A 14,164-nucleotide genomic window follows, 5' to 3' on the forward strand; every position below is an offset into this window, starting at 1 on the left:
GATTTTCCGCAAATGCTTTTAACGGAAAAGTTTTCCGTTAAAAGCATTTTTGGAACAGAACGTCTACATTGGCACGGACGCTTTTCCGCAAAAGCACTTTTTGCAGAAAAGTGTCCGTGCCAATCTAGACGCGCTTTTGCGCAAAAAAGCCCTGATCGCCATTTTCGCAATTGGGGCTTTTTTGCGGAAAACAAATCTAAGCTGTCTACACTGGCCCTTTTGCGCAAAAGTTTTGCGCAAAAGGGACTTTTGCCTGAACGGGAGCAGTATAGTATTTCCGCAAAAAGCACTGATTTCTTACAGTAGGAAGTCAGTGCTTTTGCAGAAATTCAAGCGGCCAGTGTAGACAGCTGGCAAGTTTTTCCAGAAAAGCGGCTGATTTTCCGGAAAAATTGGCCAGTCTAGACACAGCCCAGGGCTAGAAAGAACCACACTGACGGGGGAAGTCAAAGAGACGTACAAATATTAACGATGTGACAGATACACATTCTATCGGTTACACGTTAACCGTGGGGCTGCCGGCTGCTGACTCCCAGCCCCACGCGGATGCAGGCTCGCGGTGCAGTGGGCCTGGCCGGGCTGGAGCAGCCACCTGCCCACGGTGTGCCCATTCTAATGCTGACCTACCCTTTCCACCTGCCCCTCCTGGGTAGTTAATGCCTTGCTCCCCTTTTCCTTGAGTGCCTGGAATTTGCCTTTGCAGCCAGGTGGCCAATGGCAAGGAAATCACCCTGGAGACCAGCGTTGCTGACTGGCCAGTGCTTCTGTGGGTCTTTTCTTGGCCACTGAGAGGTGTCACCAAAAATTTTTTCTGCCCTGACTGGCAAATGTCTAGTGCCGCATTCAGCAGGTGGTTGGAAGGGAGTGTTCCGCTCCCCCCCCCCACTCCTGCCCTGGTAGCCATCAATCACCCACTTAACTGTCTGCCGCGCCACACCCGGCATTGTTTACAAGAGGTGTGGGATCGGTTATTGCCCCCAAAAGATTGTTGCTTCTTCTTCTTGGGGCCTGGTCATGAGTCTGCTTCTCCTTTGGTGGGCTGAGAGGATGTCAGAGACTGTACATTCCTCACCCCCATTTCCTTAGGGCTTGTCTGCACAGGTAACTCAACCTAGACCAGGGCGGCCCGTGGCCCATTTGTTTGTGCCCCGCGGCGCAGTTTGGGTTTACTCAACACGCAGCCCACAGGTGGGATCCTTTGAATGTGGCCTCCACTGGGAACACGCCCCACAACGGCGAGGCGTCTCCCAGGTGGGGTGAGCATTGAAAGACGCAAGCGGACGGGCTGGCTGGAACACACAGATGCAGAGTGTTGGCATTTCTAGCCCCCAGGGAAGAGGTACCCGGAGCGCCGGGGCATTGTGGGAGGTGCTGGCTGCTTAGCCTCGTCGGCAGAACCTTGAGGGATGCTGACCGGGTTTGGGTCCGGCGCTGCGGCGTAAGGCTTCGTCTTTGTATTCATGCCCATCAGTGTGAAAGAAGTAATTTGCATACATTTGCATTTATATGCAACCACACTTAAGTTGAAGTCTTTGGCATGTGCTGTGAGTATCATTGTGGCCCCCCAGGGCTTCCAAAGTTCAGTAGCTCTGACCTAGACTTTGCATGACTTTAAGTTGAATTAATTAAACCGGATTTAGCCTCTGTGCAGACGTTCTCAGTTGGAGGCCTCAGTTCAGCTTTCCCACGTGGAGGAACTAATCCAGAACAGCGTGTCTACACGTGAAGCTCCTCCAAAATACCTGCTGTGGAATCGTTTACCCCGCAATTGCTGTGCTGGTCAGTTTCCACGCACAGACCAGCTCTTTGGGGCTTGTGGGTGCCCATGGGAATCCGTGGGGATCCTTTGTATTTATGGCAGACACACCCCAGAAGCCAAGGCCACAGTGACAGGAGTCGATTGGGGGCGCGGGGGGGCGGAGAGAACTGAGAAACCTTACCGCTTGTTCCTTCACAGCTCTGACTGGCTCTGTCTGGCCACTGCTAAGAGGAAGCTTGAGCTACTAGAATTCGGTGGCCATCCAACAACTAGCCAGGTTCCATATCCCTTCTGCCCCCGAAACTCCCACCGCCTTTAATGTGAGATACGGGTGCACATGGAATGCAGACGGGACCTTGACACTGCTGGACCTCTCTGGATTGAATAGGAATTTTAGTTTGCTCCACTCAGTCTTTTGCAATAATTCCCTCCCCACCGAAAGTCACTCCTACAATTCTGAGCCGTTCCATGAGCTCCAGAGAGAAGCTGCTAATAACACCACCGTGGACCAGCAACACCGGTTCATGCCCACCCCAGGGAAGCTCCACTGACAGCCATACCACCAGATCTGAGAAGAGCCCGTACCAGAATCCGGACAGACAAACTCCCGCTGACAGGGGCTCCCTGGGTCTGGCCCACGCAGCGCCAGGTGAGACTGAGAACGAGGGGAGACGCCGTTTTGACCGTGATCACTGTGTTCAAGGGACTATTGTTAATTGCAACGTGTTGCCCCCAGGAGTTTGACAGGGACCAGGCCCCCTTGTGCTGGTCACGGTGCAAACATGCGGTGAGAGCCGCCCCTGGCCAGCCTCGACAGGCAAGGGAGAAGGGGCGGGTTCCCAGTTTTGCAGCTGGAGAACCGAGGCCTAGAGCAGGCTCCAGAGAGCCTCTGGGGCTGAGCAGGGAGCTGAGCCTTACCCACAAGGCTGTTGTTCCTTTAGGTGCAGCAGGAGGCTGCTTCCCAGGCAGCTTGTAAATTAACCCTACATCTCTCACACCCTTGGCCAGTCCAAAGTGCTCCCTGCCTGGGAGACGAGAAGCTACAGAACAAGCCAGGGGCTAAAAGCCGGGTCCAAGCTCCTGGAGCAAAGTCTGTTCTGTGGCTCCTGCAACGCCCGAGCATCCAAGCTTCAGAAGGGCTCTCCGCCCCCGTCTCCTGCTTTGCTCTGCTTGGCCCTCTCCTCGAACCTGGTCCCTCAAGACCCGGCGCTGGACTCCCTGGCGCTTTCGGGGAGCGGAGCTGTTAGCTGGGCCATCCTGCTAATAGCGGGGAAGAGGAGCACGCACAGTCCAGAGAGCTGCCGACCCCACAGGGACCCCTCCTGACCCATGTGCCAGAGCCTGCCCTACCCCACCTAGGAGAGCTGGTTCCTTATAGGCCCTTCTCCACCTGTGTGCTGCTCACACTGATCACCCAGGCAGGGATGAGCTCTACTCAAGGTATTGGGGGCAGGGGACGCCGAGCGCAGGTTTTTCTCAGCACAACTTGCCCTGCTGCTCGGCTCTCAGAAACCTGGGGCCAAGGAACCTGAGCAAGCAAGGAGCTCGCTGCGCCGTCAGCTGCGGGGCAAATTCAGCCCGGGGCTCTGCAGGTGCAGATCTCCCGAGATTGTTGTTCTTTTAAGGGTTTACTGCCTGTCACAGGGATGCTCCGAAGGGACCGGTGGTTTTGGAAGGGGTTGGGAGGCCTCAGCGTTCCATCTGATACACTCCAGAGGATTTTCAGAGGGTGGGCCCTTGGCACACAATCAGCCCCCCCTTTAAGATATCAGGCGTCCAGTGTCCAAAACTCCAGGCCCCTTCAAATCACCAGCTTGTCCAGAAGAGACGGCTGTTTTCTCTGTTCTCTGCACCATACGTTTACAGATAGCAGTAAATAACAGCCCACATGGAGCTACACTAGCTTTTCAGCCAGTCACCACTAGAGGACAGGGACTGTTTCCTGCTGTGTTTGTACAGCACCAAGGACCATGGGCCCCTGATCTCGGTGGGCTCTTAGGCCCTAGCATAACAACCCTGATTAATGCCATAGGGCACAGGTTGGACTCATGCCCTTGCCTGTCCCTCCAAACAGCAAGGGAAAACCCTCCTGTAACTCCTTTGAAGGCGACGGGGTAACACTTGGGATCACTTGAGCAAAGATACCCAACAGAATAAAGTGGAGGCGGTCTTGGCATTTGGGCCAGATACGCACACAACAGTTCAGAGAGGCACGCAGCTGGGTTAGTGCAGCAGCTTCCACCTTGCCCATGACACACGCTAAACTGGTGATAGACACAACCATTCCTTCTCACCATGGGCCCTTTGTCTGCCAGTGGGACTGGGCCCCATCGCACGTAGCTCCTCCTCCTCCTGCCTAAGGGTACGTCTACACTTGCTCCCAGTTCGAGCTAGGGATGCAAATTTAGCCGACCGAACTTGCTAATGAAGCGGGAATTTAAATATCCCGCGCTTCGTTAGCATGATCTTGCCGGCGCGTTACTCTGCTCAACAGCTGATTCGAACGAGGAAGTGCGCTCCTGGACGCGGTAGTTCGAACCAATGTTACTCCTCAAAAAATGAGTACAAAAAAGTCCAGGAGCGCACTTCCTGGTTCGAATCAGCTATTGAGCAGAGTAACGTGCCAGCAAGATCATGCTAATGAAGCGCGGGATATTTAAATCCCTGCTTCGTTAGCAATTTCGGTCGCCTACATTTGCATCCCTAGTTCGAACTGGGGGCAAGTGTAGACATACCCTATGTGCATAATATGGCTCTGCACATGAGGGAACAAGTTGACAGAGAAACTCAAATTCCAGCCTCTTCCCCTATCCTGTCCTCCCTGCCTTCCCTAACCCCATCCCAGCCACTCTCCGGTGCTTTTAAAAAAGCAGTAACCGTGCTATTGAGTAATCAACGATAAGTCCTGTGGCACCGTATAGACTAACAGATTTATTGGAGCATGAGCTTTCCTGGGCAAGGACCCACTTTGTCAGATGCATGTAGTGGAAATTCCAGAGGCAGGTATAAATATATAGGCATAAGAAAAGAGTGCCAATCAAGAGTTAGGCTGGAGATAACGAGGTCTTCAGTCAGGGAAGATGAGGCCCACTTCTAGCAGCTGATGTGGAGGTATGAGCACCAAGAGAGGAGAAACTGCTTCTGTAGTTGGCTGGACATTCACAGTCTTTGTTTATGTCTAAATTTGATAGTGTCAAATTTGCATAAACTTCCATGGGTAAAAGCCACTTTGTCAGACGCAGCACACGTCTCCTCGCTCTATTTACTGAGGTGTTCCTAGGAACTGAGCTGTCAACTCAAGACACACGGGGCGGGCAACTCGCTACAAAGAGGCTGTTTGCTTGACCATAACCTCCTTCTAAAGGCACTGGGGCAGTTTGGGCCCATAACTTTGCCCAGAATGATGACAAGGGTGTTTTCTGTGGGCTCAGTGCTTTCCATTAGTATTAGTGCCTGCCATGGGCTTTACAACCATGGAATTAACCCCCACCCAGTCAGCATGAAGGGCCCTGATTTACACATGAGGGGAAACCTGCAGTACAGAGAGGTAATGGCAGAAAATCTACAGCTTGAAGTCAGACCCCTGACTACAAATTTGACCCCAATATCAGGCAAGAGCCCTCCTTTTTCCCCACAGAAGCCAATGGGAGCTGCAGGTGCTGTGCAGGAACCTGGCTGCTCAATTAGTGGCCTAATCAAGTGACCAGATTTGACCTACACAGTCACAAGCTGGGGGCAGAACAGGGACTAGAACCAGGAGCCTTGCTCTCCCACCCACACAGTCACTGAGCAGCTGCCCAGAATGGCTTTTTTGAATGCATCTATTGTGACAGGCACAGGCCCAGAGAACAGTGTCTCACCGCTTCCAGCCCCACCCACCCGTCTTCCCCACGTGACTAGGGCCAATAGCAAGCAAGGCGTGGGAGGGAAAGCCATAAAGAGGCTGAGAAGTGGAGGTGCAGGGTGAGATGTGTCATAGCATAGTGATGCAAGCGCATCTCCTCCCATGGCCAGAGAACCCTGGGAACGCTGGTACGGTGAGCTCACTGCTCAGATGCTTGAGATGTATTTATTTATATTAGGGTTTATTCTTTATTAAGTATCTGCAGAGACTTTTGCACATTCAAGCACTGAGAGGGTTATATTAGGCCCTACTAAAAGTCTTCCCTGGCAGTTTCCATTGGATGTTTCTTCACTTCTGGTTGCAGCTTGGAGGTGTTGCAGCGGCTGTGATCCAGCCTGGGGTGGGGGAAGTGACCTGGCGTGCCCTTTGAACAGGAGGGCGTTACGTTCATCCAGGCGCCGTGATTGCGTGTTTTAAAGAGACCGCCATGACAAGGGCCGGATTAAGACCTTTCGAGTTCCTAAGCATTGAAAAGATTATGGTGACCCCCATATGTAATTCAAAATAAAAACAATACTATACCGTAAAATCTCTTTTATTTTATTGTTTTCGTGCCCCTGCTTTGCTGATGCCCTAAGCACATGCTTAGTCTGCCTAGTGGGTATTCCAGCCCTGGCTGTGACCCTCCTAAGCACAGTAGTGAGGAGTCCCTCATCTGAGCACTCCTGGGGCTTGAAGACACGGGAAGGGTTTCGCAGCCTGGCCAAGGCAGAGCACATGTTGTACACATCAGAGTAATGGGCTGAGCTGGCAACAGGGGCCAGTCATGCCATGCCCCGAGAGAACATCTACCCTAGGAATGGTACAGCCACTGCATCCGCGCAGACCTGTATTACAGTGACAGCAGGGGTTCCCGTTGCTGTAGTAAATGCACCTCTGAGAGGCAGTAAGTAGGTCAAGATAGAGTTCTGGGGCATTGGAGGGTTTAACTACATCGGCCGGTGTGGGGAGGGGCAGTTGTTCATAGCAATGCAGTTAAGCCAACCTAACTTTGTAGCAAGAACCAGCCCTGAAACTGGATGGATCAGGAATGGAGACTCAGGCGTGAGCAGAAAGGAAACACGTCAGCAGATGCAGAGCTCCGGCTTCTTGGATGGATCCAGTCGCTGCAGTCTTAGAGCGCGTCACTGCAGCACCATAGCATAGGCGGACCCTACGTTCACAGTCAAGGGTTTGCTATTGAAATTATTCCACCTTTCTGAGGGACAGCAGGCAGATCAAGGGAAGAATTCTGCTGTTCACCTCGCCGCTTCTTCACTGGGGATTAGCTCAACCTAACTGCAGCAGACGGGGGGTTCAAGTTTTCACAGCCCTAAGTGACAGAGCTAGTTCTAATTTTTTACCCTGGAGCTCATCTCACTCGGCCTCTGGTATGACTGCGGGAAATCCATGCAGCCCACTGGAGACTAAAGTGACAATGTGGATAAATGTAAAGTAATGCATATTGGAAAAAATATCTCCAACTATACATATAATATGATGGGGGCTAATTTAGCTACAACGAATCAGGAAAGAGATCTTGGCGTCATCGTGGATAGTTCTCTGAAGACATCCACGCAGTGTGCAGTGGCAGTCAAAAAAGCAAACAGGATGTTAGGAATCATTAAAAAAGGGATAGAGAATAAGACAGCGAATATCTTATTGCCCTTATATAAATCCATAGTATGCCCACTTCTGAAATACTGAGTGGTCTCCTCATCTCAAAAAAAGATATATACTGGTATTAGAAAAGGTTCAGAGAAGGGCAACTAAAATGATTAGGGGTTTGGAACAGATCCCATGTGAGGAGAGATTAAAGCGACTGGGACTTTTCAGCTTAGAAAAGAGGAGACTAAGGGGAGGTATGATAGAGGTCTATAAAATTATGAGCGGTGTGGAGAAAGTGAATAAGGAAAAGTTATTTACTTGTTCCCATAATATAAGAACTAGGGGCCACCACATGAAACTAATGGGCAGCAGGTTTAAAACAAATACAAGGAAGTTCTTCTTCACACAGCGCATTGTCAATCTGTGGAACTCCTTGCCTGAGGAGGTTGTGAAGGCTAGGACTATAATAGAGTTTAAAAGAGAAATAGATAAATTCATGGAGGTTAAGTCCATAAATGGCTATTAGCCAGCATGGTTAAGGAACGGTGTTCCTAGCCTCTGTTTGTCAGAGGGTGGAGATGGATGGCAGGAGAGAGGGTGGAGATGGATGGCAGGAGAGAGATCGCTTGATCGTTACCTGTTTGATTCACTCCCTCTGGGATACCTGGCATTGGCCACTGTCGGCCGACAAGGTACTGGGCTGGATGGACCTTTGGTCTGACCCAGTACGGTCGTTCTTATGTTCTTAATGGCTCATGAAGGAGCCCCTTCACCAGTGACCTTGAGGGCTTGCATTTACGCTTTCCCCAGATTTCTGCAAGACCGTATTTTTATGTGTGCATGCACACACACACACATGCACACAGAGCGTTTTCCTTCATTGAATGCTCCTGGTTTCAAGTTCAGTCTCTTTCCTAGACTGTGAAGTGATGGAAAGGGTCAACTTAAACAGCATCTCCTAGAAAACAGATCTTGTGTTTCCAGTCATGATGCTAAACTCATCCTCTTTTCCTCAGAGGATTGCAATATGCTTTCTGTAGGGAGGGAAGTATAATTGTACCCATATTATAGATGGGCAGACTGAGGTGGGAAGGGACAAGGCCAGCAGATTAGTGGCAAAGTCAAAGATAGCATCCAAAATTAATCCCCTACCTACTGCATCACCCTGACTTCAGTGGAATTACACCAGGCCTGAGGAAGTAAGTCCATACATGCACATGGGCTGTGGTCAGGAAGGGGAAAGTAAGCTCTCCATTTACGATGCCCTGAATGGTTTGGTCTTTTCTGAGACCAACCAGCTCCTGCTAGGTTTGATTGCACAGCTTCTGAGGCAGGCAGGCAAGCTGGTAACCCTTGACCTGGGTTAATTGTGGGGTAGGAGGGATGACTGACAGCAGGGCATTTTTGGTGAGGAACCATAGGAATTCCTTCCCCCTTGATCCAACACAACTACTATTCATATTACAGCAACAAGCAGAGACTCCAGCCACCTGTCGGGCTTTGTGGTGCTAACTCCTGTACACACCAACAGGGAACTGGGAGGGATCGCACATTCATTTCACATACACCAAACAATTCCAGGCTAGGCTGTGCTTCAACTATTGATTGAAAGGCAAAAGATTTCACAGCCTACATGCACACACAACCCGCAGGCCACCTCAGCCCTTCCCCTCTGAGCCATACTGTCTTCTCCAACCTGTGCTGCTTCCTGGCTGCATTCTCAACCCAAAACCTCCACCCCACTAGCTAAGGTCACCACGGCCACTGCGCTACACTGACCTCAGGAAGCAAGGAACAGCAGTAAACAGAACTCTCCCATCAGGAATAGAGGGCAACTAGAGGATTCATTCTCACAGCTAAGGATGTTAACCACGCAGGCAGACCCACCAAGCCCCATTTAAACTTAATGTTTAACCAGTTAACTAATTGAATGGGGATTTTACATCCCTGCTCACAGCAGCATGAACATAAGACTATAGAGGAACTTTGGCTGGTAGATCAAGGACAGGGTGGAACTATGCAACCACATAGGCCTTTGGTGATCAGCACTCCAATCAAGCAGCGTGTTCACGCACTGACAGGCCCATCACTCACCTTTGAATCAGAGATCCAGTTACAGCACAGCTGTGGATGCATTCAAGTGACTGCACAGTTGGCATGTGCTATTGGGCACCCTACCTATGTTGATTTGCAAGGTGAGCTTCGCTAAGTCACTTCTGCTCAAGGCTAACAGAAAACTGCCAAAGTTTGCTGGGGAACTAGCACCTCCTGTGTAGAGCACAAGAGAGCATGCTGTCACGGAGTAGTTTTGTAAAAGAAGGAAATGCTGCCCACTCATTAGAGCAGGATATGCAAGAGCAGGCTGCTGGGGTCTAGTCATAACTGGGGAAAGGGGTCTAGGGTTGAGAACAGGTAAGATTTGAAGTCTGAACCCCTGGGTTCTATTCACAGCTACAGGCAAGTCTGTTAGGTACCTAAGAGCTGCTGGGTCCTTTAGCCAGCTCTGGCACTTGCTCCATGCTCTTGGATAAGTCATCTCTGTAACTTGGACACGATATTACTGACCTTGTCCCAGGGCTAAGATCCTTGGAAGACTGCAGGAGCATGAGGTGTCGGATTCAGTTTTAGTTGGAAACAGCTTGATGATGATCCAGGAACATCCAACACAGAATTAACCTTGTATCCTGCTGACTTGAAAGGGCTAGGGCCAATCTACCACAAGCCCACTGTGTCTTCAATAAAAACTGGAGAAGACAGGGTCCAGAGCACCAGCAAGCAGCACATTTACCACCCCTCCTCCCATGTAGTGACTCTTCTGCCTAGAGAAGACTTATAGCACCTATACTTCAGCATGCTAGAATTTTCCCCCCTTGAGATGGTACATGTGGAAGAATGACCCTATCTACATCCCTAGCAAAAGCAAAAACCACCTACAGCAGGAAATAATGTAGCAGCAGATAGTCCCAGTGGCATGGGAATGGACTGCCTTGTTAACACCTTGTTTGAGAGATACTACACCCCTACTGGATCAGATTCATCCTGGTTCCTTGTCTTGGCAGCAGCTGGGAGATCATACCCCAACCACCAGGCTGTAGCCTGCTAATCACCATGACAAACAAACCACTACCAGAGGAGGGTTCCATTAATGGAACTGGCTTCCTATACCATGCATCTTGTGGCTGCGCTCAGGTCTATTTGTATGCCCGGCTGCCTGTGTGTCAATTCACCAACTGTTGCCAAGGAAAAGGAGGCAGAGAAAGCCCTGAAGCATGCTGTAGGTTAACAGGGTGAGCTGTAGGCCAAACCCGACATAGGACTTTTGCCAGAAACTGACAGTACTACCCATCATCTTTACGCTTTTATATAGTTTCACCAAGCCCTTGTTAGCACTTCAGACCCAAATCCAGAACCAGGCTGGCACATTAGGTCAGACAAGTTTAAGGCATGTCCAGCAGTTATCTTTTGCACACCTTTGCCATGACTGACAAGCAACATATCTTGGGGGTCCTACAAGTCCTTTTCTGTGACATTGTGGATACCATTAGCCATTATACTAGCACCAGAGGGGAGAAAAAGAATTAGCCACATCACACCACCAAAATGAAAACAGTAGGAAATATTTGTTACCATTAACTCAGAAAAGAAGTGCTTTAAAGACTAACAAAAATATGTGGATAGTATCATGAGCTTTTGTGGGCATAACCCACTTCTTCAGATGACCGGAGACTTTGACATGGTGCTCACTCAACCCTGTTCTGCAAGAGAAAGGCTAAAGTAACAGGGTTGATTCTAGGAGACACAGGAAAATAGTACCATTAAGAACATTTAAGGGTTGGAACCTTTTGGGTCAGGGCCACTGACCCACAGGAGGAAGAAAAAAAAAAAAAAAGTCAGAGACCTCACAAATCAGAAGCTTCTGAAGAGAAACGCTCCCCCCCCCCATGCATGAAAGACATAAATGGTGTGGTCCAACCCTGCAGATGGGTGGCTGGAATGCCATCACAGACTTCCCCCATGCGAAGCTTTTGGGGCTGGCTCTAGGCAATCCAGGACTGAGGTTCCCCACCCCGAATATATTTTTGAACTGCAAGTTCAACTTGATTCAAGTCATTAACTCTTGCATTATTCCTCTCCCAGGCATTGTGAAATGGGCAGAACACAATATGGCCATGAAGACTCTGTATTGCAATTTGCTTTTTGTAAAGTTATTTTGCTCCCCAAAGCTAGTTTCAAGTTTCAGGGAACTAGCCACCAATGCAAGTGTCAGAATTTTGAGGAAAGGGAAGGAAGAACTATTAAAAAACAAACTTAATTTTATTATGTAAAAACTTTTAACTTTTATAAAAAGTTTATAAAGCAAGTACAATGCATGATTGCAGAAATCCACCTTCCTGCAAAAAGGTACAAACATTATACTCTATTATAGAGTTCAACAATAAACATGAGGCAACAGCCCCAGAACAGCTGTTTTGAAGTTCTTGTTCGCATTACCCCCTACCCAGCCCCCTTTGATTTAAAAAAAAAAGTCACACTATAATCCAAAATATACATACAACTGCATCTCTGCAAGTCTGTTTTAAAAGCATGTTGTGGTCTCATTTATAGCCAGCCACATTTTTAAAGAGATCTATATAATGACTGGGGAACCAGCCTAACACACGGGATTTTACTAACACAGATCTTACAGCAGTGCAGATAAGTCTGAAGTCCCCAGTTTTTCTTGCTGTTGTGCAATGAGGCGGTTAAATTCAAATGTTCAATCAGATCCACTTAGTTGGGGGATGGAGGGGCGGAATCAAGTCTTCTTTCCTGGCCTGTTGAGTTTTATTTTCAGGCAAGAGAAGCAGAGTGGGAAGTGGAAACAGTTACTAAAAAACCAACCAAGCATCCAATGCCTTGTGCCATATGCTCCAGACACAATATCTTGAAGATAAAGGCTGAGGTCCCTCCATTATTGGAATGCATGGGGTTAAAGTCTGATCCTTTTCAAGTCAAGGTCTCTCTGCTCTTTTCTTCCTTGGAGAAAACCAAGTGTTGTGATCCCACACCTGCAGTCTGAATAGGAGTGGAGGGGAGGGGGTGGGGGATGAGAGAGAAAGAGACATGTCAGTTTCAGAGCAGATCAGAGGCAGGTCTGCATTCTGCAGACATCCTGGCGCCAGAGAGGAAACTTCTATTTACCTCCAGCTGATAAGGAATCAGGAACCAACACTCATGCTGGATGTTTGCTAATTGGCACCAAAGGGGGGGGGGGGGGAAAAAGAGACAAGCCCTTCTGTTTCTAACTCTCCACAGATGGGTCTAAAATTACAGATTAAAAGCGAGGGAGGCATGGGGGGGGGGGGGGGGCGCTTCCTGCCTGAAAACATTTTCTTCTCTTTTTTGGTTTAAAAAAAGCCTCTTGATTCTCCTAATTCCAACAGGACTGTCTAAACCAGCTGCAGAGTTGGCGCTGAAAAGAATGACATTGAAACAATCATGCCTCCATTTGCAGGAGATGCAAAGAGGCTGCGACGCGGGCAGGAGTGACAATAGCTTTGGAGCGCGCTGCACATCAGGCCACTCACTACGACTGCTGTCCCGGTTTGCAATGAAGGGGAGCGGAAAAATAATTAAAAAAACCCACCCGGCCACGGCTGGGGCAGAAGCCGCTCAGGGCACGTTCCCGGTGACAAGGGGAGCTGGGCTGGGACGCGCGTGTTCGAGTCTTACCTGGTGGGGAGGAGACATTAATGGCACAAGCGCCTCTCGTCTTTCGAGCACAGTTCGGAGGCGAATTCAGCGGCCTGCAGAAAGAGAGAGAAGCGGCGTTTTAAGGGATGGTTTTTCCCGGCGGGGCGGGAGGAGGGAGCCAACAGCAGGCCAGGCTGCGAGCACAGGGCTCTAGCCGGCTGGGGAGAGGCGCCCTCCCGGAGCCCTTTCCCCAGGGGCGCCCCGCTCTTACCTTGCGGGAGAGGAGGGAGGTGTCGGAGGACGAGTCCTGGCCCTTCGCCTGCTCCTCCAGCACGATCTGCAGGTCGAAGATGTAGTCGATGACGTGCTGCAGGATTTCCACCTGGCTCAGCTTGCTGCCCTGCGGGATGCCCGGCACCAGCTCGCGCAGCTTGGAGTAGCAATCGTTCATATCGTACAGCAGGCTCATGGGCTCCTCCAGAGCCGGGCTCTTGTTGTGGCTGCCCCGGGCGATGGCCAGGCTCTGGTCCGACAGGCAGCACACCGCTTCGTAGCAGCTCCTGACGGACCGCACCGGGCTGATGGCTTTCATGGTCAGGCTGGGCTGGGGATGCCGGCGTCTCGGGAGCGCAAATCCCCCTCCCCCAGCTGCCTCGCGCTGCCACCCCCGACTGCTCCGTGCGACGCGCTGCTAGCGACTCGGCCCCTCTGGCCTTTTATAAGCCTGCAGGAGCCCCGCCCCTTTCTATGCAAACGAGCCGCGCCGCTTTCCACGCCCCCTCCTTCTCCCTCTGGTGACAGTCGGTGCAAATGTGGGATTGAGCATTTACAAGCTGGTTAAATGGCAAAGCAGGTTTCCATTGGCTTTGGCTGACACCAAAGAGCAGAGGACATGAAAGGAATGAGGAAGCTCTGATTACAAATGGGGCGGGCCTAGCTATCAAACAAACCTTCCCCCTTTCTCCCCCTTTTGTTACTCAAGTAAAACGCTTTAAAATTCAAAGTCTAGTTCCTATTGCCCCTTCCAGAGTTTTTTTTTTCCAGTCCCCTTTAAATAACAAAAACAAACAAACAAAAAAAAAGCAGCAGCTTTGGATGGAAAAGACAAATCTCGTCTCCGCTTTAAAAGTGCATGTTTGCAAAGCACATTCCCATGATGCAACCCCTAAACCTTCAGAACCCACAAAAGCCATAAATCCCCCAACAGCAGAGAAAAATGTTTTAGTTTTTTTTTTCAGGGG

At 50.1% G+C, this 14,164-nt stretch overlaps 1 protein-coding gene across 1 annotated transcript; it reads right to left on the bottom strand.

Annotated features, from left to right (window-relative positions):
- Positions 1–11,545: 11,545 nt before the first annotated feature.
- On the bottom strand, positions 11,546–13,679 carry ID3 (inhibitor of DNA binding 3). Its single transcript, XM_006111965.3, has 3 exons — positions 13,195–13,679; positions 12,963–13,036; positions 11,546–12,305 (listed from the first exon to the last, which is right to left on the bottom strand). Exons 1-2 carry the CDS (start codon positions 13,513–13,515, stop codon positions 12,980–12,982), a joined length of 378 nt encoding a protein of 125 aa, XP_006112027.1. The 5' UTR covers positions 13,516–13,679; the 3' UTR covers positions 11,546–12,305; positions 12,963–12,979.
- Between the last annotated feature and the right edge of the window lie 485 nt (positions 13,680–14,164).

This window comes from Pelodiscus sinensis, chromosome 25, assembly GCF_049634645.1.
Source record: "Pelodiscus sinensis isolate JC-2024 chromosome 25, ASM4963464v1, whole genome shotgun sequence".
NCBI lineage: Eukaryota > Metazoa > Chordata > Testudines > Trionychidae > Pelodiscus > Pelodiscus sinensis.